The sequence below is a fragment of the Phyllostomus hastatus genome, unplaced genomic scaffold (assembly GCF_019186645.2).
Source record: "Phyllostomus hastatus isolate PE091 unplaced genomic scaffold, TTU_PhHast_1.1 phas_contig_38, whole genome shotgun sequence".
NCBI classification, from domain to species: domain Eukaryota; kingdom Metazoa; phylum Chordata; class Mammalia; order Chiroptera; family Phyllostomidae; genus Phyllostomus; species Phyllostomus hastatus.
This window is the reverse complement of record NW_025333869.1, coordinates 19,341,982-19,368,086: the sequence shown is the minus strand read 5'-3', so window position 1 is coordinate 19,368,086 and position 26,105 is coordinate 19,341,982. Positions and strand designations below refer to the sequence as shown.

The 26,105-nt window shown below is 40.9% G+C and overlaps 1 protein-coding gene across 2 annotated transcripts in view; it reads right to left on the bottom strand.

Moving 5' to 3' along the window:
* POLR3A (RNA polymerase III subunit A) overlaps positions 1-26,105 on the bottom strand; it is a 51,430-nt gene that overhangs the window by 13,034 nt on the left and 12,291 nt on the right. Inside the window, exons 9-22 of one of the 2 annotated variants that reach the window (XM_045842077.1) lie at positions 23,240-23,343; positions 22,686-22,827; positions 19,917-20,057; positions 16,448-16,517; positions 15,696-15,823; positions 15,363-15,501; positions 13,822-13,986; positions 11,335-11,507; positions 9,882-9,993; positions 8,704-8,822; positions 6,965-7,102; positions 4,992-5,162; positions 3,662-3,775; positions 2,701-2,736 (exon numbers count right to left, since the gene is read on the bottom strand). In XM_045842077.1, the coding sequence (XP_045698033.1) occupies positions 2,701-2,736; positions 3,662-3,775; positions 4,992-5,162; positions 6,965-7,102; positions 8,704-8,822; positions 9,882-9,993; positions 11,335-11,507; positions 13,822-13,986; positions 15,363-15,501; positions 15,696-15,823; positions 16,448-16,517; positions 19,917-20,057; positions 22,686-22,827; positions 23,240-23,343 (1,752 nt within the window). The remainder of the gene's footprint in view (positions 1-2,700; positions 2,737-3,661; positions 3,776-4,991; positions 5,163-6,964; positions 7,103-8,703; positions 8,823-9,881; positions 9,994-11,334; positions 11,508-13,821; positions 13,987-15,362; positions 15,502-15,695; positions 15,824-16,447; positions 16,518-19,916; positions 20,058-22,685; positions 22,828-23,239; positions 23,344-26,105) is intronic. The other variant, XM_045842078.1, reaches the window with a different exon arrangement.

The following is a 26,105-nucleotide window of genomic DNA, read 5'->3' as shown; positions in this document are numbered from 1 at the left end:
AGAGCCCAGGACACTTTCTGAAGAGCCATGTTGGCTGGTGGCCAGTCTCAGTCTGGAAATGCAATAGCCCTTCAGAGTTAGGGAGTACCTGCCCCTCTAGCTGTGACCCAAAAGTATCAACGTGAGGAGGGAAATAGGTTTCCTAAAACCTACTTTATAGCACCCATGAACAGCCTGACTACATGATCCCAAAGGGCATTAAATGACTACTCTGTTCCCAATCTCTTTATAATGAAGCTACTGGGTGTCCAATAGGAAAAGCTTGCACTATATTGTTTCCTTTTTTTCACTTATATTAAGTGCCTTATTGACAACAAAAATGCTGTAGAAGGATGTCTTGATGTGAAAGGGGCTATGCTCATTCCAAGGCAAGGCATCAGGAATTTTAATGTAGCTAGCGGAGCAACTTCAGATGTTCTTAATAATAAAAGATGTTTTTCCAAAAATAGAAGGAGAAAATCATGCTTTACTGGGAGCTGAAATTTCTATCCAGGCTGTTTGATTTTACTTTGGGTATTGGTATTAATGCTTATTTTCCCTTGAAAGCAGGTAAGGAGAAATGGGTATATAACAGAAAACAGTATTTGATGCTTTGTTTGAGCCAGGCGGCAGAGAGGCTGAACTTTGCTACTGTCTTGCTCCCTTGATTAAAAGCTTAGCAGAGCTGTCAGTGGTGTAGCTCAGTGGATTGAGTGCTGGCCTGAGAACTAGAGGGTTGCTGGTTCGAATCCCGGTCAGGGAATATGCCTGGGCTGTAGGCTTGGACCTGGGTGCAGGTGTGGGAGAGGCAACCACGCACTGATGTTTCTCTCTCTCCTTCTCCCTCCCTCCCCCTCTCCTCTATAAAAATAAAGTAAATAAAAATCTTAAAAAAAAAAAAAGCTCAGTAGAAATAAACCAGAGGTTCACTTTCACAAAAATAAACACTGTAAGGTACCTATAGAAAGCTTAACATGTAGTAACCCAGTTCTATCCTAACACTGCAAAAATAAACCTCTTTAGCCTCCCACTGACTGCCTGGCAATTCCTGTTACTACCTTTTCTGAAAATAAACTAGTCCGTGGCTCATGGGCCTTTCTCTGGCAGTGACTGCACAGCTCAGTGAGCCCTCCCTCTGAGGGGGCATGGCACTAGTCCCAGCACTCACAGCAGAGACCACTAAGGGGCTAAAGGCAATCATGCTTTGCCAAGGTGACAGGCCTCTTCATGAGGTCAGATGCTTTCTCCAAAGTCTGCTCTTCGGATAGGGGTTTCAGCAATGTCGTCTTTACCCACTATGAATTTCAGTCTATATCCTACAATCTCAGGTGGACAAGGGGCTTACCTGTGGAGTCCATCACACCTTGGCTACCCCTTGTTCATGAACATGGCCTTTTCATGCCACACTGCCTTCTTCTCATTGAGAAAGTGTGGAGATACATTCAGCCATTGTTGTACACACAAAGGACTTTTATTAGTTTGCAAGAACTTGAAAATTCTCAAGGGACTCTTTTTAAAGAGAAACTCTCTAGGCTTACTTACTAATTACAAGTTTGAGAGTGCATTTGTAGATACAGTCCATTATTGAAAACCAGAGAAGGAAATTAGAGCTGGAGAGGGCGGTGGAGCAATCTCTTCTGGAGTGACTCTGCCTAACAGTGGGAATATTCAAAGGCAGGAATACTCTCTGCTGCTTCATTTTTTGCTATATATTACTCAGTGAAAAAGATTCTTTCATATTGCTCACTTCCTCCCCCAGCCTATTTGTCTAGGTGTCGTCGTATCCTTCTAGACGAGCTCCTGAAAGCCCTCTTGGCTCAGGTGCTGCCATTTGATCTTCAGGTGTTAAAGGCTGCCCCACCTGTTGGCGCAGGGAAACCGGAACGAGAGCCTATGGCTGAGCAGATCAGGGGATTTTCATTTGTGAGGGGCTTTGCACACATAGGAGTAGAGAGGACACACCTAAAACCATCCCCGAGCTTAGGTGCTAGACATGTGATCTCTCAGCTGCCACCCACAGGGAACTGCTTCTAGTGGCTTTCCTGAAAGAAATGACTTTCCTTACACAAAAGTTAGATATTCTGGAGGTTAAAAAACAAAAAAGCTTATTTTGCAGAAATGGAAACTGAAATAAATGACTAAGAATTCAGCTGCATCAACCCATGCATACTACAGAGAACTAACAACATGGCAAATGGCAGGCAATTAATCACACGATTAACCAGCAGTTAAATCCTCACACTTAATGCCACAGCAGTCTGTGAACACAGGCATAACCTCTGGCAGGGCCAGGGCTTGACGCCATTTAGGAGCTGCCTCTGCTCTGGCACAAAGCAGAGCCAGAGAACATTTCCAAGGTTCAGACACATCAATCTGGCCAGTGGATTCTGAACCCTCTTGGCAAAACTGAATTCATCAGATTGTGAGCTTACTGAAGGGCAAGGACATGTTTAGTTATCTTTGTGTCCCGAGGATCTGCACAGTGTGTGACACAGTGACAGCTGAACAAGTGCTTGCTGACTAAATAAACACTGCAGGTCAGAAGGTCACCCATTAAACCCTGTCAAAGGCAAGAAAGGCACCAGTCCGAAGTGATGCACAGGGAAGCCGTGTTTGCCAGCACCGGGATGGAAGTCTGTTGTCTCTGGCGCTGGCAAACAGCTGGGGCACTGCTAGAGCTCACTCCTTCACACTCAGCAGTCAGCATGCTAAGTGCATTACCTCGTTATACTTCTCATAGCCTGTCTCAGTTAAGGTCTTCAAGGGTAAACAGAGAAATAAATACGTAAATATAATTATGCAGAAAACAAAGTCACAATTCTAATTTCTTAGTTAAAAAACTATTGAAAAAAATCAAACAAAGGTGCACAGCCTAACCCCACTCTTGATTTCAAACATATTAAAATCTGTAAGATTTAAAAAAAAATCTGTAAGATTCTCTTTTTCACTTTTCACACCTCAACATATGAAAGGAAGTGAAGAGCTTCCTTAACCAAAGCATTCTTAAAGTTTCAATTTGTGGTTTTTAGTTTTGATATACTGAAAGGGATTCATTCCAGCTGATTTTTTTGCTGCATCTGAATCACCAATCAGTACACAAAGGAAGCCACACTGATTTCTGTATCCTTTTGCTTTGGTCATAACCACAATATAAATAGGAAGGAGCTGTTTGAGCAGATCAGTGGCATTAAAAAACAAAAACAAAGAAAACCTTAAGGGGACATCAAGGTAACAAGTCCCCAGAAGGAAAAAGAAGGTGGGCTCCATAGATTTCTAATCCACACTGCAGTAGGAGAAAGAACAATTTAAAATGAAAGGTACTAGAACAACTCTACTAATATAAATCATTGGGATTCAGAATGATGTAGGGAAGAAGCACTGGTCCACAGGATAAGAAAGTGACTGTAGGGTGTTGATAATAGGGGTAGGGTTAAAAAAAATTAGTTCTCTAGCTAAAGCATTTTTCTTCTAGTGTAAAAACACCTGTGTAAGAGCCATAAACTAAGAAAGACATAAGATAAATTCTTCATGTTGGCTGTTAGATTTTGCCGAGGCCATTCTTGAATTTTTTAACAAAGAAACACTCTTACATAAACCCCCCAGCTTAAAAATTCATCTGCTGGCACTCGGCAAACAATTTTGTGACAGCCAAGTTGGGTGTGATCAGCATTGGAAAGCTTACCTGCAGGAAGCTGTCCTGGCAGCAGAGGAACTCATTCTTCTTCATGATCGACTCAGTGGTCAGGATCAGTTCGTTTTTACTGAGAGCAGGCTCACTCTGACACGGGAAGACTGCCTCAAGTATTAAAAGGAAATGGTGTGGCATGTGAGGGCAATGGAGAAGGGGCTGATATTAAATGCGAGAATTTACAAGAGACAGAACAACTTTACTCAGAGGGATCTTTTTAGCAACCTGTGATGTTTTTTTCCCATTCAAAACAAATTTCAGACTCTACCTTTAATATGAAGGTGAAAACAGGGCAAACTGATATTCTACCTTATACAAAGACTTCTGGGATAGTCAGTGGATATTGTTCCATTACTTCCTAAACTTTACCCCAACTCAGATTTGCATTAAAAATACAAACTTGCCCTGGCTGGTGTGGCTCTGGGGACTGCGTGCTGGCCTGTGAACCAAAGGGCTGTCGGTTTGATTCCCAGTCAGGGCACAAGCCTGGGTTGTGGGCCAGGTCCCCAGGTTAGGGTGCACCAGAGGCAACCAATTGATTTATCTCTTGCACATTGATACTTCTCTCCCTCTCTTCCCCCAACTCTAAAAATAAATCCATAAATAAAACTTAAAAAAAAAAAGATTGTTAGGGGGAAGAGGGTATTAGGGACTTAATGGTAATGGAAAAAAAGGACAATAAAGACTAAATTAAAAAATACAAATTGTTTTTTTTAAAAAAAACCCAAATATTTTAAGAATGAAAATATTCCTCCACCCTCAAGCTCATGGAATTTCCCCGAAGTTGTAATGGCTCCTTACCATCCTAATGCACAGGCAGACCATTAGATATTTGAGCTCTCCTACCTGGATGGCTTGTCTCTACTATAAACAACACTGGGAAAATATTCTTGGCACATTTAGATAATTTCTGTAGGGCAGATTCCTGTGAGTGGAACTATGGGGTCAAAATGCACCCACATTTAAATTCAGATCAGTATTGTCAAACTACCTCCCAAAATGATTGTTCTCAATTATACCCCCAGTTAAAATATGTGAAATGTGCCTGCTTTTCAACACCCATGGTCAGTGTTATAACACTGGCCACTACTGCACAGAAACCAAAGGTCTCTTTTCCTATTGGCATCTGGGTACTAAATTTTTAAACTGAGAAAATATCTTTCCTTTATGTTTGGGAAAATTATGCAGAATAACACAAAAAGAAAAGTACTAAGCCAGTAGTTGGACACGATTGAACATTAACTGTGTGTGATTTTTCCAAAGGGTACCTCCATTCTAAAGAAATGTCCTCCAAAACACTACCCGATATAATACTAAATCTTACTTTGATGTTGTCCAGAACCCTTTTAAACTCCAAGGGTTCATCTTTTCCTTCCATAGCTGCAGGATCTAAGCCATCTCCTCCATAAATGAACTGTATAATATCACCCGTAGAGCTTCGGACTGTCAAATCATACTGTGAACAAAGATCTTCGAGGGACTTCACAAGCCTTCTCTAAAGGGGAAAAAAAAAAAAAACAGAGGGAAAAAAGCTCACCTGCTTTGGGAAGACTAGTCACATGTGCAGAGGATGAGATGTGCAACTCTTAAGTTTCAAGGTTACTAGCCCATTAATCAGATAAACACATTTTATAAGGAATTCCTTAAAAAAAATTCCCCTGACCCCAAGAACAAGGCCAAGAGTGTCTCACTAGCTGGTCCAGTGGGATTTATAATATGCCTCAAGCTCCAGCACTTTAGTGTTTCAGAATACATGCAATTTAAACCCCATCAACTCCAAATGGTATATGCAAACACTGTTTTCCTAGCCTGCTTTGCCTTCCCTTTCTTTTTCCCTAAGGTATAAATTAATGCAATGGCTTTGTATTTCTAAACACAACTTAATCTAGGACCCCTGTGGACTTCCATATGAATTACAGAGGATCAGGTGCAGACCCTCTTCTGGGACAGACGGGAAAGAAGAGAGAACAGGGAAGGCATTGTGCTTGAACCAGCAGGCAGCAGCCATTTCTCAAATCTGCTTAGGGAAAACCTCCCACTGGCAGAACACACTCCAGCCAGCAATGTGACAGTGGCCCAGTGAATTAAAGAGAAATAAAGCTTCTTCCAGGCAACTTCAAAACAAAAATCCCTCATGCCAAAACTAATTTGTTCTAGGTTAACACACTGCTCTGGGAAAGTCATATTCTACTCTAAAAGATAAAGACAAAAGAATAAAGTCAAAAGACATTCTGGCAACAGTGGTAAAGGCATTTCAGTCTGTTGGGTTTTTGACAAAAGCAGCACACTCCAAAACTGAAGGGGAATTTCCCATCAGGAGATGATTGAAAGGGAAGTATCAGTAAGGACACATGAGGTACAAAAGTGGTTACAGAAAGAGGTGTCTATTGCCCCAAGTCCATGTTCACCCTCATCAACCTTGTTTGTTCTGGTCCACTCAATTACATCTCTTGATTATCAATCCTGGTTTCCCAGTTTACAAAGAGCCATGTTTCTCAAACTGGGATCCACAGTGAGAAGAGGAGACAACAAGCTACAGCAAGTTCATGGCCCAGCAACTTGAAGTTTTAACTTTACCCAGTGTTGTAAGTAGGTAAAAACATTAACCTGCCCCGCCCGCACCTGCATATTATGGAGTACACAGAGCAGAACTAAAAATTAGATCGAAAAGAAGTCCTCTCCTTGTGGTCTTATGGAAGAGCAAAGTAGGAATGTGTTCCCACACCTCTGTCATTAGGGTACCTTTGTGGAAGCCTGAGAAGCACAGTCGCAGGAAACCCTCTGGTTTGGCCTTATCTACCTGAGCCTATTATCTTAGCACTGTACACACAGTGGAGAGCCTTCCCTCATGTGGCGGGCACCAGAATAGGTTCTTGGAGTCTATCAGAATGATACTAATAATGAGTTACACAATAGTTCAAAGTGAGAAGCAGAGTCTGTTCAATGAACAGGAGGCACGAGCTGTTACGCCCATTATCGTGCATTAGGAAACAGGCTCCGTGAGGTTCAGCAGTGTGTCCCAGGATGCACCTCCAGTCCCCATGCTCCTCTCACGGAGCCCTGGTCTGTGTGGATCTGGCCTGGTCTTGATCGTTCGAGGAACATACGATCTGGAACATTAACACTACCCTTTTTGCTGTTTAATTCTAGGGCACCTATGTTTCTTAAGTTTTCCTTTTAAATATCAAGATAGGATAAATTTTAGCTCATGCACAAAATATGTAAACACTCAGCAGTCAAAATCCACAGAGAGACCTGTCTACTCTGTTGCTAATGGTCTACATTCCTTTAAATTACCTGCATGTATCCTGTTTCAGCTGTCTTTACGGCTGTGTCAACTAGACCTTCCCGGCCAGCCATTGTGTGGAAGAAAAACTCGGTTGGTGTCAAACCAGAATAAAAGCTATTAGCCACAAAGCCTTTGGCAGCTGGAAGCTAAAGAAAGGTAGGGAAAAAAAAAAAGAAAAATCAAACAACGACAAAAAGTTCAAGGTCCACTATTCCAAAACCCATTCAAATCAGAAAATGCCACACCTTCAAGCTATAAACACCTGGCCAATGTACTTTCACAATGCGACAGGCTTTATATACCCTTTCCTAAAGGAGAAATAATTTGGCACAACCCAGCCTTACCAAAGACAAGGAGGGTGAGGCCCAGCCAGAGTTTGTGCTGGTGCTAGTGGCAGGCAAGTGACTCGGGAGAGGGAAACTAAAGCCTGGGTTGCAACTGATTCGGTCTCCAGAGGGCGCTGCCTGACTGCAGTGGCCTGTTCCCTGGGAAATAATGATTCCCCTACAGACAAGCCTTCCTGTGGGCCCGGCCTGCCCACCTCCCAAACACAACCTCATGTTGCTAATGTTTATGGAGTTGCATTATGGGGTGCTGAAAATGCCCTAAAATTAGACTATGGTGGTGATCGCACAACTATCTGAATATACAAGTCACTGAATGGGTATCCTTTGCAGGGGTGACTGACATATGAAATGTATTTTAGTAACACCATAAAAATACACAAATATACAAAACACTATGTAAAATGGCCAAATGGGCTTTGATTGATAGGTCTTTGTCCCTTAGAGGACAATCTGGATGAACAGACCAACTTCCTCCTTCCTTATTTTGTTTAAGGGGCAGCTGCTTTACTCACAGACATTTCTAGGCAAGCACAGACTTCCTGGAGTCTAATCTAGCACTGGTCCAGGGACTAAGCAGTCTGGATGCCCTGGCCTCTCCTCTGAGTCAGGTTGCCTTACAACTGTGAGCCTGACAAGCACGGGCAGGCACCATTCCAGTGATCACTTATCTGCCTGACCTCTAGTGAATTCTGATCTTGGACAGAGGATCTGAACTGCTCCTGGGGCTACCTGATACAGATAGTCCACATATCTGGGAGGGGATGGACATTTGTGCCTTAATAGGAACAACAGCTGACTCCAAAGCCAGAATTTACTAAGTGACCAAATCTACTTTAAGTTCCTTAACTACAGATTTAATACTTGTCTGCTCTGAATCCCAAAACAACCTTGGCACAGGTTTGTCTCTTTCTGCTTACACTAATGCCCAAACCACAAAGGTTAATAAAATTCAGAAGTCATTTTCAAGCGGAGTTTGAAAATTCCAGAGAGAACCTGAAATTTCCTGGTTGGTTGAGTGTGGTTTACACGATCACTATTTTAAAATCCTTATACTTTTATATCAGTGCCCCCAAAACAAGCATACTGATTGTGTGTGTGTGTGTGTATGTAGTAAGTAAAGTACTGGTTTGATTACTGGAGTTGGATGGGGAACTGAAATCTTCCTCCTCAGAGAGAAAATATACAAGGGGGCATTGTCCAAGTTTTATAGCTCTGAGTTTAACAAGGCTCCTGTCCATGACTCAGTTTGGACTGAAGAGGGAATAACAACCCTGAGCAGCGCCCACCCTCATACAACACCTTGTGGAGTCGCTTGGTTGGCAGCCACAGAGCTTCAGTTACTTTCTTCTGCACTGCTGATGGCTGTCCTTCAAAGTTCTGCCTGATCCACTACTGCTTACCTTTGAGTGTTTTTCAAAGTGAGGCAAGGACCTGTTTTCAAAGCCATCTGGAACTCGGGAGCCACTGATGGCTTGCTGTCCCACACAGGCAATCATCTGTGATATGTTAATGAAGGAACCTGGGGAAGGAGGTCAGGCATGTAATATTCATTTACTGAAATAACATTAATTCAAGTGAAAGCAGATCTGTGGGATAAAACAGGACCATAACACAGCACAGCCCCTTCTCCTCGAAAAGTTCATAATCTAGAGTAGAGCTATCAGTAATGCAGGAAAAGGAGAGCAAGCCAGCACTTCAGGGCCAGAGGTAACACCTGCAAGTGCATCTTCAAGAAGCAACCAGGTTCAACTTTTGGAGGACATTATAAATGAGACACAAAAAGGGGGGGGGGGTGGCTTCCAAAGCGTGTGGAAGCATGGGAAGCAAAGACATAGGAATGGAAATATGTGGGGTAAGTACCAGGAGTAAAAGTAGAATATTAAGGTGAGAGGAAGCAAAGGTCAAAGGCTGGACTTCATCTATAAAGCACGCACAGAAATAAGAGAAGTATGGAGGTTTTGGATTTGAGCACAATATCACGAAACCTAATGCTTTAAGGTAAATATGAAATTAAAGCATTTTGCCCCATCACTAAATACTGTATATTATTTTAAAATTCCCTAGCTTTTCGAAAAAGTTGTTTTATATCTGCAATGGTGTTGCAGAAACAATAAATGTGTTAATATAAATTTAAAAAAGTTGATTTAAAGTTGCTCAAAATATCTTGAAACTCAGAAACCCACACACATTACCAACAAGCTCTTCTAGAAGAGTTAAACTCCCCCAAATGCACATAATTCTTTTTGTATACACAGCTGACCCCTGAACAACAGAAGGGTGAAGTGAAGGACACTGGCTGCCTGCACAGAAATCCACAAATAACTTAAGTCAGCCCTCCAGATATGTGGATTCCCAACTGTGGATCGAAAATACAGTTTATTTAAAAAAAAAATCACTGTGTAAGTGAACCCACGCAGTTCAAACCTATGTTGGTCAAGGTTATCTGCACATGGGTTAAAAAGATATGCTTTATACACAAAAGGTCTATTTGAAGTCATAATTCTTCCATTTTCCAGAACCACACCAGCCTGCCCACACGGAGAATGTGATGATGGCAGCAGTCAGAGAGCACACGCACCTTTGGAGCCGCACAGAGCCATGGTGAGAGGGCTGTTGCTCTTGTCCAGCTCCCGGAGGCAGGCACTGCCGGCGTGATCACGGATCACCGACAGCTCCTTTAGGATCAGAGCCTGGTGGGAGAAAGGGAGATGTGTGGTGGAGCCACCTCACTGGCTCTGCTGACCACCAATGTACAATCCGACATTTATGGAAATTTGAAAAAATTTAAGCAAGATGTCAGACTTCCAAAAGATAAAGGTTTCAGAGCCTCAGAAGATCAGGACACCCTATATACACAGACAAGGTTCCAAAATCAGTGTGTAAGGTAAAAATGATTAGCAACAAAACCTTGAACAATCCTTTCAGTAGCAATAAAGTAGACCGTACATGGTTTTGTGTACAGGAATCTTACCTATACAATAAATATCTGCATCTATATTACTGTATATACACACACGCGCCTAAATAAATGTATAAAGTGTAAGATAATACTTGTACTATTTATAAAATTTGTCTATTTTTTTCTTGCCAAGAATACAACTGAATTCCCACGTTTACCATGTGATGAGGTGACTCTACAGGAATATTCTAGTCCATGAGCTCATCCAGATTGTTATTCCTCAACTCACAACTTAGCATGTTGAATCACTTAGGAGTCATGGTTCCATTAAAAATGGGTGCTGCTGAGCCTCAAGTAATTTTCTAGGTGACAAACATGCATTTCTTTCCCTCTCTCTCTTTAACACTTAAATGAGATTAAGGCTGAGCTAATAAGGGTGAGTACCTTACACAACTTTTTAAAACATTCTGTTCATCAGAAAATTTCTTACTGCTTAACCAGCCTTCCTTCCCTACTTAGGCGAGTTAAAGCCCTGAGCCCAGGCTACAGGGTTGGCAGAAGGGAGCCATGCAAGCCAGGTGCAGTCAGATTCCTGACCCTGGCTGCTTCAGAGAAAAGGCAGGGCTCTCCAGGGATGGTGGTGATTCTGACTCCGGCATGTGCTGGTCCTGTTGGCAGCTAACCTAGTTTCACATGTGAGGGAGTGCGACAGCAGTCTGGTGTATGACTCTCGACATGAACTTTCCATCTTCTGTATCCAAGTATCTTTCAAAGACCACCCATTTAAACAGCTGCAGTGCTAGCCTCCAGTCAAAGGACGTCAGAAATAGAAAGGGCAGAAGCACTAAGCACCAGCTCCAGAAGGGGCCTAAGCATGATGTCAGAACAAGAACAGGCCCGTGTGGCCAAATGAACAGATAGGGCTGTGTCTTCACTACTTAGAATGTAGAGAAAGGGATGTAAGGGGCCTGATCGAAGGCCTTCTCCTCATTAAACAAATGAGAACATGCACAAGCAGTGCCAGGCCAAGATGAGGCTGAAGCATGTTTATTTCCCACTCCCCTCTGCTACCTTCTCTTCATCCTGTGAGCATGAAGTGGTTGAACTAACCGACCCAAAGAGCCAGACTCACCTCCAAAGTCTCCTCAGCAGTGCAGCCAGGCTGCTGCTGCAGCTTGCCTGTGTTTAGGGCTTCAATGTACTCATCACATTTTTTGTAGCCAGCATTCAGTAACTCATACTTGGCCTTTAGCAACCCTTGGCCAGGTGTGACGTCACCAATCCCAATCGAGAATCCACGGTTTGCTGTAGAATAGTTGGCAGGTAAAGCAGGAAGAGAGAGTCATAGATGTCAGTAAACCTACTATGTAGAGATAAGTTTATAACTTCAGGGAATCTGTTATAATTTAATTAAATTAAAACAGCCCTGGCCCAGTAGCTCAGTTAGTGTCATTTCAATGCACCAAAGTTATGGGATCAATCCCCTGTCTGGGCACATATAAGAATCAACAAATGATCACATGGATGGGTGGAACAACAAATCGATGCTTCTCTTTCTCTCAATAAAAAACAACAAAAAACTTGTGTCAGTGTCTAGGGAGTTACACAATCATGACTGGGACGCACTAACTCCTCTCAGAGACCTTACAACTTAGTGGGGAGCACAGTGATGTCCTAACTGTAATATAAAGCAGACTGCCATTAAACACTAGAGAGCGACCCGAGAAAGCTATGGAAAGTGAGTCATCTGACTTCTGGTTCTAAGACAGAAGCATAAGGGCTGAGATTCTGCCCCACACTCCCAAGTCCTGGTTTCTCTTTCCAGAAATCATTCCAAAACAGAGAGAATAAGAAACAAATGTAAACTTCACCTTGACAGAAGTCTACACCATCAATAATCTGCACCCTAATATATGTAAAAGTGAGCAGATGAGAGGTGGGGAATAACATGCCTAAAAGTGGCTATAGAACTGAGGGCCAATGGAAAGGCTCAGAAACTAGACCACCAGGTTCCGCAGATGCTAGAGAGAGTGTATGTGCTGGAAACAGAGAAACCCAGTGTAAAGTCTGCATAAAATACAGGCTCCTGGGCCTAACCCCTGTGGGAGATGAGAGCTTAGTACACCAAAGATGGAAGGAGAAAGACTCTGGATCAGGGGTGGTAGGTGCAGACAGGTGGGGATGACTTAAAACCAGGTACTGAGGGAAAGTCTTCATATTCCATGGCTACAAAACTCCTTAGCCCTTTTCCCTGTTCAGTTCCCAGAATCCCGGCAGCCAGGTCTTTATCCTTGGGAAAGAGGCTGGGATTGAAAAATGTCTCTGGAGAAAACATTACTAATAGGGTATTAGGCAGGTCCTCAATACAAAAACTGGTTTCCAGCTCAATTAAGAGACCCAGAGGCCCATCAGACAATCAGCTCTGTTTCCAATCAATGTTTTAGGGCCTTACTCATAAACTATGAATGACGGCCAGGGAATTAGATTATTTGAGCAAAGTTTCTACCATGAAAGACAGAAAACAACAAACACAAAGAAAAAAGAAACCTAAAGACTATTCAGGAGGCAAATAAAACTGAGTAGTATTCTCTCAGAGTGACAGAGAAGATATATCTGGGGAGCAAAAACAGGAAGTCTTAAGAAAAAGGAAAAGGAACAAATTAACTACCTGTGGATGAAAACAGTAGGTGGAAATTAAATACATAACAGTAAAAAGGACAAGGAGAAGATAAAATCAGAGAATCAATACAGGAGCTTTAGTTGGCAATTAACAGAAATTCCAAAAAGAAAGAACAAAGGAAATAAAGGAGAAAATTATCAGAAAAATAATAAAGGAAAATTTCCAAGAGTGAGGGACACACAGTTACAGATTAAGAGAGTTTACAGAGTGCTCAGCACAATGAATTTTAAATCACCCATGCCAAAGCTGTATCACTGAACTTTCATAATGCCCAAAAAAGAGGATTCTTAAAGCTTCCAGAATAAAATGAAAATTCAAATACAAAAACTTGGGAATAAGAATGCCATTAAACACTAGAGAGCATTATTAAACATTTTAATAACAACCCTGAAAGCTAGAATAGAGCAATAACTTCAGAAATCTGAGGGAAAATAGTTTCCAATTGAAAATTCTATATCCAGCCAAATAATCAAGTGTAAGAGTAGACCTAAAGATGTTTTTGAGCAGCAAAATTGCTTGAACCGTGGTACGCTCAAAACATGAGAAAACAAAGAAAATGGAATAGTGCAGAATACAGGAAAACATTTGAGTATCTGGTAGGGCTGAAGGGTTGAATCCTGGAAGGCTCAGAGGGCTACTGTGAGTGGAACCTTGGAAGCAGCCAATGAAAGGTCCTTCATGTAGTAAAACCTTATCTGGTAGGCAACAGGGAGCCACTATAGATTTTGAGAGAATATTGAAAAGCAAATTCAAATCTGCAACAAAATCAGTCAGTGTATCACATTAATTCCATTAAGAAAAGCATAAGTGTTTAGGTTGGATTAAGTACCCTTTTCTCTGTGTATGTGTGTGGGATGGGAAGAGGAGGATGAAACAATAGCAGAAGTCCCTAAAAGCACAATAAATACAGCAATAAGACGAGGATGCTGAGATACTCACAGAGGTAGACAGGCGCCAGCCTGGCAAGCCGTGACATGGCATCGGCAGCTTCATTCTGGCCCCAGTCTCGCAGCAGAATGTAGAAAATATTATTCTTAGACCCTGATCCCAGTGTTCCTTTGTCCATGCTACCAGTCATCAACTCACTGTTCTGGATAGTAACGTCTGGGAGGATAATAATGATCATGCATTTGAACAAACAATTAATATGCTTTGCTTCATTCCAAAAAGAATTTGAGGTAGTTGAGAAAGTTTATTCCCAAATTGAAAGTTAAAGCAAACAGAAATTCTCCTTAAAATTTTTCTTTGGTTGTGGGGAAGGGGGGAAATCTAGAGACTTTTAAAAAGCATGAAAGGCCCTGTCAGTTACCTTATAGTCCTAACTCTGAAATATACTATTTGACTCTTTCTCTTCATCTGTGAACTGTAAATGACAGTATCAAGCACTTGCCATCTTTATGTCATGGGGATATTTTGGGCATCAATGAAATCATGTATGGCAAAGTGCTTTGTAACCATGGTGGAAAAGCACTATGTTATTCACCTAAGATATTGAAAACTAACAGTGGCACCATCATGAAGAGCCTATTCAACAGAAAAATGAAATTCTTTTCTAGAAAGAAATGAAACACAATTTAAAACAATAAACCAAAATATTTACATATCCAAGAAGTATATATTCAAAGGAAAGGTTACAAACTTGAGAGAAATCAATGCCCTTCAAACATTTCATCTTCATTATGACAGTAGAAACCTTGGCCTTCGGAGAGACTCTAGAGTTTATTCCTTCATTTAGGGTTCTACAGATCTTGTCACAAGGCCTTGCTAGCCAAGCCCATTCTTGTTAGCAGACTGGGGTGAACTAAGGAGCTCATGCTGGAAAGTCAATGCTGGCTCAATGGCACTGGCCTCATTCCAAAAAGAACCTGCCTCATTCTGTGGAACATAATGTGGGTTGAATTAGCCTAGATGAATCTGTTGGCTTGCACTTAAATACTCATTGTTACACCTGACCTTTGGGTTGTCAGAAAATTCAATGACCAGGTAAAAACAATCAGTCTTTTTTGTTATACTTTTTAGTCATACTTTTAGTCAATGAATGCATTTTTGCACATAAAATAATAAATTATATGCTTTAAGTAATGAGGTCCACATTGATGAAAAAAAAATTGCCCCCAAAACAAAAAAAGGCAGAATAAAAGAAATTGCATTAAATGACAGAAACTAAACAATGTCATCCAAATAAGTTTAATTAAAAAACACAAAATGAAAAAAAAGACAGAACCTAGTCACTTAAGACACAATACATGCAAAGAAGAACATACTAATCACTAGATCGTGTGTCTACAGGATCTCTACATTCTGGAGAAATGGAAAATCACATCTGAGAGGAGAAACACCAGCTACATTTCCCTGAAGAATAAACCTCCTGTCTAAGTCTAAGGCCTTAGAGAAACATCAAATTTGCTCGCTAGGTGAACTTAAGTTATTGGTTACTTGCTGTTCTGACCTCCTTCCCCTCTTCTGTTGTTTTAACTCACAGGAATCATTGACACAGAGATCTTCTCCTTTGCCACAGTACTGCTTGCCCTTGGTTCGAAGGTTGGCCCTCACTGGACTGTCATCACTAGGTCTGAGGATGACACTGAAGATCTGCTTTCCTGTCCACAGGGTGACAGGCTGAAAGAGGAAAGGAAGCCAGAGCATCAACTGGCCAAGTCTGGTCTCAACCCCTTTCACACAAATAAGGCAGTACTATAGCAATCACACGCAAACCCAGCACTGCATGGGTACGTCTATATGGGCAGATGGGGGTGGATGAATGGACACACACACACACACACACACACACACACACAGTTTCCTGCACAAACCTTTAATATTGTAGGAGGTGGGAGGCGAACTTTAATTTTCTCATCCTTGCCAACCAATATTGAAGCAATGATTTGGCAAGCTTTGGCTCGGTCAAAGAAAGTGTCCTTAAGAGTGAGGAGATAGGCACCTAAAAATGTTAAGAAACACACACACATAAAAGGAATGAAACCATGAGAAAATCACATTTCAATTTTATTTCATTTTATTTATTTACATTTAAAGAAAGGGAAAGGGAAAGAGAGGGAGAGAAACATCAATGTGTGGTTGCCTCCTGCTTTCCCCCTACTGGCGTCCTGGCCCTCAACCCAGATGTGTGCCCTGACTGCAAATCCAACCCTTTGGTTTGCAGGCTGGCACTCAACCCACTGAGCCATACTAGCCAAGGTATATTTCAATTTTAAAATAAATATGTAAGATTACTAAAAAAGTGACAATACATATAGCTGCTTATTGGCTCTCTCTCCAACTAGGACTAAGCTCCACAAGTAAAAGGACTTTGATTTACTCACTGCTGTATCCCCAGTGCTTAAAAAAAGCCCTGGTCTACAGTGGAAGTTCAATAAATGCTTGTTGATTCAATGAATATTCAACCAATACAAAACATCTCAAGTAGGTTCACAGTTAAACTTAGTAAACAAGCAATAGAATTAAACACAGGCAATAAACCAGCCTTTCAAGTTTTCACATAAAAGCATTGCGAATGAGAATCAGTGTCCCACAGTCTCCTTTCAAGTGAACCTCACAAACCCACCTGTTAGAAAATCCTGAATAGCAGCAATTAGTGGTTCTCCATTCCTTGGAGTTACAAGATTTGCTTTAGTCTAAAAGAAAAATGAAAACAGTAAATTAGCCCTTCTTGGAGGCATGATGCAGTCCAAAGATCTGCACTCCAAGGCTGAGAAATGGAAGCCAAAGGCCTTAATTCCAGCTTTGAGACTAATTTCCATTTTCTTTATCTATTGAGGGGAGAGAAGAAATACCAGCAAGACATACCTCAGAGGTTCCTACTAGCACAAAAATAAAAAACTGAGTGAAGTTGTTTGGATTCTTGTAAAGAGCTCTACTGTCCATCCAAGACTACTGTTACTAATAAATATACTTCTCCAAAAAAAAAAATCTTCACATCTATGAGTGAACAGTACTGTTCTCTTTCTCATAAGACAGGCATTACATTCTAACAACAAATAATTCAATAATAGCATTTAACTAAAATTTAGTGAGTGCACATTGGGTAGAAAAGGACGCTAGCTGTTCAATGCACAGGTAAATTTAAAGGAGGTTCTGTGTGTCAGAGTGCATCTGCTCAGCTCTTGATGTGGAGGTGCTCGTGTGCACTTGTGGGTGGGTACCCTGGGCCTCCTCACCCAGAGCGAAAGGCCCTCCAAGTAGAGACCTGTTCCTGCCTTCTTCTGAACCCCTACTCAGAGCAGCACCCAGATCCTTTAGCTGGGCATTTCACTTCTGGCTCAGAGAATTTCTCTGGAGTTGGACAGCAAGTGGTCTGGGGTGGGAACAAAGTGTGTGAGACTGAGATGTACACATTTTGGAAAAGTTTCCAGAGCACTTTGGGCTACATTCAAGCTAGAGTCCACCCTGGTCCACTGAGACAGGACTGCTGCATTGGTGCAGTAGATAATTTTCTCACATGAAATTGAGGGGATCTGTCTAGATATTAATTATGGATTCTTCCAATCCAACATCCTTGAAGTCTGTGTTTTACTGTTTTCGCTTTTAATCAATGAAATACGTTGCAATAACAAGATATCTAACAAAATGGACCTATGATAGCAAATTCAACAGCAAAGTCTAACTGGCTGTAGGCTCATAGCTGTTATCACTAGTAACATTCTAAACATTACTTTTTAATTTCAGAAATAATGTATATCCATTACAGAAAATACCCCATGAAAATACTCCACTAAAAACACAGACCATAAAAATATCAAAATCCTCAATGTGTCAAACTGCCAAGTAAAAAGACTATTGTTTTAAGGTTTTGGTATATAACCCTTTCAACTTTTTGCTGTGAACATTTTTACGAACATATAAGCATCTATTTACCAATCAACTATGTGTACAACTATGTCACCATTTTTAAGAGCCATAAAGGGTTTCATTGTGTGGCTGTGACATAATTTAATCAATTTCTTATAGGTGGAAGCTGCCTGTGTTCCATTATTTCAAGTAATTTTGCAACTCTGATTATTTCCTCTGGAGAACTTGCTAGAAATGAGAGTGGAAGAATGACTGTATTGATGTATTCACCCTTCACTCCTCCTGCAGGAGTGCAGAAGAAGAACTCAGTCATGGTTATCCATCCACCATCAACCACCCACCCGTTAACCATCTTGTCCTCTCTATCACTCACCAGTTCCCAACATGACACTCATCACCACTGCCACAGACAGGGATGCTCTGGAGAAAACAAGTTAGTCCTTGTTTCCCCAAGTGTGACTGTACCACAGGGCCTTTGCATCCGCCGCTCCTCTGCCTGAATTATTTTTTCACCGACAGTCCCACTGCTTATTCTTCCACTCCTTTCAGAACTTGGCTCATACGGTACTTTTCTAGCGGCCCTCCCAGACGAGCTCAATGTAAAACAGAACCCCTTTCATTCTCTTCCTTTCTCATCTTGCTTGATTCTTTTCTTCCTAGCACTCATAACCAGCTCACATATATTTTACATTTGTTTATTTTCCATCTCTCCCCAGTCAAATAGGAATGAAAGCAAGAATTTGACTTTCTTATTCACTGCTATATTCCTAGAAGAGTCCGTGGCACATAGTAGTGCTCAATTGGCATCAACTAACTCACTTGAAAAGGCCAAAGAGATAAAGGAATAATTCAAAAGATTGTAAATGCAAAGAGGGATAGCCCCTGAGGGATTAATTTTCAAAGGAAAACAACAAAAACACCTTAAACCTTTAAACTTTCAACAACAGAGGGTAGATAATCATGGTGTGTTAACTTGGTGAAACACTGTAAAGCTATTATAATCAATCATGAAGACCCTACAGCAAATTGTGTATTTAAAATGTTAACCAAAAAAAGGGTTATTTAAACCATGACAGCAACCATCTAAATTCATGGATAAGGAACAAACTTACCTCTAAGAGGCAGAAATAAAGAAAGCTGTAATGTATAGAAACTTTACCTTATTTAAATAACTTACATTATTATGCTAGAACATTTGAATAAAAATCAATGTTTTTAAAAGTTGAAGGTCTCAGTCAATTTTAGCACATAAATTTCTTAGAGTTATTAAATTCTTCAAAGGATAATTTAAACATGTATATACAATACAGGCTACATTAAATACTTCATTTATCAGAAAAGATATGTCAACTCCTGCCATGAAGAACCCTGGGAAGGGCCACAAATACAGCTCCCTTCCTCCCATTCCCACCAAATCCCCATGGGCTTTAATCATCTTCACTTCAGAATTGATACTAACACCCTAACCCAAAATAGATTAGAAGTATCATAGCAGAAATGGTAGTGTTTTTGGAGGAAGGAACTCTTACAATCAGAAGACACATCAGTGTATAACGTAGAAAATTAGAATACTGGAAAAGCAAACACCTAAGTCCTAAAAATTCAATAGGTTGGGGTCATTAAGTTTAGGAAGAGAAGGGCCCTACACAGCAGGCACCACATGACACTGTGCTATGGCTGGGTTCAGGAGTGAAGCATTAGAACAGAGAGAGCCCAGTTGCAAGCTCCCCAAGAATAGGCAACTGCCTCACTTGTCACTCAGCAACTCTAGCATCTAATGGCTCTCCTTATTGTTAATAAAATAAAATGGTGCTAAAAGTCATTACAAAAATGACTATGTTTTTAGTGTGTCTTTTAGAAGACAAAGTAACATATAATACACTTTAGGAAGGTTTCCAGTCAGATGGAATGTTCAATAACATGTATTGGTGTTTTAAGAATCTTTAGCTACTGGAAAATCTGCTTATGTAAAATACCTTTTCCCATGGTACCCAGTGGTTACTATATTGCTGCACTCTTCTCTCATTTTTTCATAACTGGTACTCATGTACACATCTTCTCTCAGGGATCCACATTATAGGTTGGAAAATATCAACGCCCCCCAGTTAAGCACCTATTACAGACACTGACTCACTTATATATACTGTGGGGGGTTTTCCAACAGGGCATGGTCCCCTTTCCCTCCTTTTATGAAGCTATAATCTGGGCCGCATTACCCTACTTACACCCATTAGAACAAGGGCCTCTGCTTTAGCTTCTTCTGTTTGAGGAAGATGAAGATTCATTTCATCACCATCAAAATCTGCATTGTAGGGTGTACATACACACTCATTAAATCTGAAGGTTCGGTGGGGCTTGACCCTGGCCTGTGGAATACAAGAGAAGGACTTAGTCATTTATTTAAAAGCTTCTTCATTTCAAAACATTAAAAAACAGCTTTCTGGAAAATGGAAATTTAGATTAAGGAAATAAATTTCTAGTATGTTCTGTCAAATGAGGTATGTCATTTGTAGACTCACTCATCAATGCCAATGCACTGAGCTTGTTTTAACACTATGAGGCAAACACTAACATTGGAGCCATGTGAAGGGGTTCCCTCTGGCCAATGACATCAGTTTGATATTAAAAAGATTTATGGCAAAAGTTAATTAAAATACACTGACTATTGGGTTGGCCAAAAAGTTAGTTTGTTTTTTCTCATACAATGGCTCTAGTAGTGCTTAGCTGTCTTTAACTTCACTTGAAACAATTTTGTTACATTGTATTGTGTGCATTCAAAACAGACTTATCAAAATTGGTCATTTTTGTGTAGTTATTTTAATATTTAAGATGGAAGAAAATACACAAGTTTTCTGCATACTATGCTTTATTATTTCAAGAAAGGTAAAAACACAATGAAATGCAAAAAAAGATCTGTGCAGTGTATGGAAAAGGTGCTGTGAAGGACTGAACATGTCAAAAGTGGTTTGCAAAGTTCTGTGCTAGAGATTTTTCGTTGGACGATGCTCCATGGTCAGGCAGACCAGCTGAAGTTGACAGTGGTCAAATTGAGATATTAATTGAACCTATCAATGTTATACTATGAGGGAGAGCTAACGTACTCAAATATCCAAATCAATAAAGTATTGGTGAAAATGAAAAATGTGTTTTTTATCTTACAGGAAAAACTAGACAGACTTTTGGGCTTACCCAATATATAAAAATCTATGAGTTTATTGTGACATTAAAAAAAGGGAAAGCCAAACAAGTAAACAAATAAAAAACCTAAAACAACTGAGTTGGAAGTAACAGAACACCAACTTTTTACTTCCCAAGTTGACAATAAAGGAAAAAGAATTAGGTATTTAGGCTGCCTTTCCTCTATGAATTGTATTTCTAGGTAAGCAAATAGACCTAGTTTTTCAGTACAAGAATCCTATGCATAAAATGTTGAAGAAATGATAAATTAGAGATTCACCACTTGGTAGCCCTAATGAACTAATGTATAATGTAGGCAATGATCATAAATGAATGAAATCATTAGAAAAAAGGCTGATGAGGAAGGAACCTTTCAAAAAGACATCAGGTGACTTCTCCAAGGTTTTTAGAGTAAGAGTGGAGCACTCAGATAACACGAGACTCTTCAAATAAGCCCTCCTGGAAGTGGCAGGCACTAACCATCATTACACCTGTCAAAAAGTTGAACCTGAATCTGATCGTGTCTTGACAGCTAATTTCCAGTTTATAGGAATAAAAGGAAGAATGAAGAAACATTTAACTCCATACAAACTAAGAACATGGGATGTTCTTGAGGACAGATAACTTGGTTTCTTCAACAATGAAATTAAACTTTAAAAAAGGAGGACTGTTCTAGATCAATAGAGACCTAAGACATGTATCAACTAAATGTTATGTGTGGACTTTGCACCCTGATTCAAACACTAGCTGCAAAAAGATTTTTGAGACTCTTGGGGAAGTGTGACTGGACTGAGCACTGGACTGCTTGTTTGTGAGGCGTGGCGACAGCACTGTGGTGGTCGTGTGTCTTACAGATGCACACTGAACACTCATGGAACAAGGACACGGTGTCTCAGTTTGTCAACAAGAAAAGGAAGACATAAAACAAGTGAGGCAAAATCAAGAAAATTATTGAATAAAAAGGATGGGAATATGTGAGTTCATCATAGTATTCTTTCTATTTTTGTATAAATTTGAAAATACTTACACACAAAAAATTCTGTTTAAAAAACTGCTTCACAGCCATACAGAAGTTTCTAGAAGAGGAAGGCTTCTATTCCTCTGGATCCCACAATCACAACATCATAATCATATACTGCGGTTTTGGTATTTCCACCGCTAGGTAAAAAGACTAATGTAATGTGTTCACAAACTATTGAAAAACTCAATTTACTAAAACACTATTTTAAAAGCCTGTTTAAACACTATTTACAAATGCTCATGGATTTAATGGCTTTAAAGATAGGAGAATTGAAGAATATTTAACAAGTTAAAGTTGTATCTCATTTCCATTTTAAATTTCCAGAAAAAGCAGCTGCTGCTGTTGCAAAACTATACCACCAAAAAATATGGTTAGGGTCTTAATTGGAGGACTAGTGCAAAGGAAAATTTTTTAAGCATTTTAGTTCCTTAGTTAATATGCTAAGTCAAATCGAAGTCAATTTTCTGCTATATCTATTTTATATAAATTTGTGCACACACATATGTAATACATTTAAGTTTACAAGTGAAATCATGCTAATCACTTTCACACTAATTTTCAATTAGTCACTGTGTTTTACTGTGTATGAATATCACATTATAAATATTAAAAACACTGAATAGGAGCTTGAAATTTACAAGTTTCACTCAATTAATAAGTGAAAGAAAGGGAAATCAAAAGTTATGAAAATCTGAGATTACTGGCAACTTCAATTTCAGCCGTCTGGAATTTAGCACTGCATGCACAGCATTCTTTCCAGCCCACAAAAAAAGAAAACCAGAAATCTCACACTCACCAAATGCGCCATAATGCTCAGTTTGTGCAGCGAGGGCTGCCGATTGAAAAGTACCACATCCCCGTCTATGAGGTGTCTCTCCACGATGTCCCCATACTTGAGCTCCTGAGCCATTTTTTCCCTATTTCCGTATTTCAAAAACCTTTACAATAATAAACATGAGTTGTGAGAACAAAGTTCCCTCACCAAGTTTCTCTCTTTTTATCAAGATTCAATCTCTAATGATCGTATTTCACTGAATCTAAGGTGTTCCCAGAAACCATCAATTAAACTATGACAAATTAATGTAAGATATAGCTTAATTTATCCCACAGTGTTCGTTCATTAGATCCAGTAACAGCAAGTGCTAGGGAACAAACTCACACTGCATGTATATTCATTCGTCCAACAAGGCAAATGACATACATGGGCCCACTGCAACTTCAATATGTATTTTCCACATGCTAAAATGTCCCCAAAACTGTACTCTGGACTGCATTCTGTGGCTGAGTATGGCAAGAGTGCACTTAGTCGTGAGGAGGTAGTTATATCCAACTAGATTGGGAAACCATTACCTTTTCATCTGTGTATGTCTCTGCTGAATGAAATTAGCTCCTGGGTGAACTTCAGGTCCATTTTGAACCAGTTTCCTCAAAAAGCTGATGTTTGCTTTGTTTACCTGCAAGACCACAATGGGATACTATTAGATTATACTTGTCATACTTCTACCAATTGTACACTATACTGAATTGAATCTTTACTTTCTTTGTGTGGTTCTAGAAGAAAGAGCAGCAGCACCCTGGGCATCCTGCTGCTGAGGGCCAAGTGTAATGATAGTGGGTTGGCACAAGGACCCCAGCTTCCAATCTGCACTTGGTCACTCGCTGGATGACATGGTCAAGTCCCTCACTGGCCTTTGGTATCCCATCAGTAAAATAAATGGGCTGGATCTGTAGGAACATTCCAGCACACCTGTGATCCTAAAAACAGGTGGCAACTTCACCTGCAATAATTCACCATGGCCTTCCAAGGTTTAAAAGCTGTGGCACAGGCACCAGAGCCCCTGCTCTGCATCACTGTGTCTGACAACCTTCTGGACACCAGTCTCCTAGGACATCATCTCAGAGAAAGAAACTCCGGATCATTAGTAACTCAGCTAAGGATACTTTACACAAGTTTTACCAGAACCATCTGTGACCTGGGCTAATTATGAATTTCAAGGGCAAAGCCTATTAATATCCCCCTGTTATTACACCTCCTATACCTCAGTTAAAAAAAAAGTATTGTATGTTTTACACTCATGAGGAATGTGAGTTGAGTATAAAGTGGTGGAGTCTTTTTGGTTATGCACCAATAGCCTTAAAATATTAAAAGAAAAAACAAATGGTTTTTTGTTTTTCTTTGGTCAACTGAAGCATTTTATTTGCACACATGTATTACATCCCTAGAAAAAAGAATCCCAGGGAATATATTCCCTCCTGTGTGTTTCGTCTTGCTTCCTCATGGTCTATGATGCCCGCTGAGGTTGTCAGTACAATAAAACCAAACTGACGGGACGAAAGCAGGTTGTTCTGCCATTTTTCTACATCTTTGAGTAGATGTACTTCCACAGCAAATCTGGGGCCGATTACTCCGCACTTGTTCAACTTGCCCACGAGATTCACAACAGCTTTCCCAGCTCTGTGGTCATCAATAATTTAAAATTCACCAATGTATCCTGTTTTAACTGTGCTGGATCATCACAGTTAGAAACCAGATGATGACTTAGGAGCATCACCTGGTAATAACCCGGCATTTGCCTCTCTTTTCAGCATTGTTGACACTCTTAAAAGTATTGGCCAGGACATTCATGCGCACCATTATGGCCACCACGAGGAGATCCTGGCACCGCCGACTGACCAATCACCTTTCTGGGGGGGGGGGCGTCAAGAGCTCTGGTTCCCACCAGCCTGTGCCCTGTAATTCAGCTCCCCATGATACTGGATTCTAAGGTTTTTAAAAATAAAAATCCATCCTAAGAAAATTAACTGTATAGGGTGTTTATCATTTCGCTGTTTTAAAACATGAGGTATGAGATCTTGTCAAGATAGAGGAATAGGTAAACATGGCTCACCTCCTCGTACAACCATAACAAAATCACAAGTAAACTACAAAGATCACCCAGAACTCTCAGATATCAAGCTGAATGGAAATCTGACAACTATGGAACCAAAGAAATCACATCAATCAAGAAGGGCAGAAGATGCGGAGGCACAGATGGGTGGGCCTCACATCCACATTTGGTGGATAAAAATTCCTCCAGAATATCTCGGGAGTGAAGGGTCCCAGCTCCACATCAGAACCCCCAGCACAGGGTATCAGTGCCAGGAAGAGAAGCCCCCATAACTCCTGGCTGTAAAAATCAGTGGGACTGGAGTTGGTGAAAAGAAGTACTGGACTCCCTGCAGTTTCTTCTAAAGGGCCTGCACCAAACTTATGCACACGCACTCCCTCTGATCTCTGGCACCACCAGGGTAACACCCTGAAAAGCACCAGAGGCATACGGAGAGGAAGTGAAGTGTCTGGCATCAAGGTGAGAGCTGGGGGACAGTTCCCTCCCAGACAGAAAGGTGGGCAGAGGTCATTGTGCCTTTTCTGAGCCCTCCCAATCCCGGAGCCACAGATCCAGCAGGTGGTAGGCATGTCTGAGACCCTATCAACCTGGTTTACACTGTTTGCCCTGACCTGGTATTTACCTGAGGCTCTGCCCCACTGAACTTAAGGCCTGCCCCCAGCCCCATACCTTCAGCTAAACGGCTCCAGGCTGGGCATCAGCAGCAGACAACTTTGGATCACAGTTTGGTTCCAGCTGGAACCTCCAAGCCCAGCACAAGTATCAGCCAGCTACTTGTGGATTGCTTTGTAGCTCACACTGGGTAGCCCTGGGGCAGAAAATAAGTGGTGACTGACCCTGACCTACCAGGGAAACCCCAGGGCCAGCACACCCAGTGGAGAGCTACAGACCATGCCAGACCACCACTACCTTGCCCTGGCACAGGTGATTCTGAGAGTGAAGGTTGGTGACCAGTGGTCACAGCCAGTCCTTGCAGCTGACTGGCCTGGATAAATCCCTCCCCAACAACAATCAAGTCTCAACTATAAGAGGAGGGTGTACTCAGCTCACAAAGAGGTGCACCTTGAGTACCCAGTTTGGGTAACAGGGAAGGCTATGCCACTCAACCCTGCAGGCCATGCTACCAAGACAGGGAGTCACAGCAGCTCTACCTAATACACAGACACAAACACAGGGAGGCTGCCAAATGAAGAGACAAAGAAACATGACCCAACTGAAAGAACAGATCAAAACTCCAGGAAATGAACTAAACAAAATGGAGATGAGCAACCTATCAGATGCAGAACTCAAAACACTGGTTATAAGGATGCTCAAGGAACTCAGTGAGT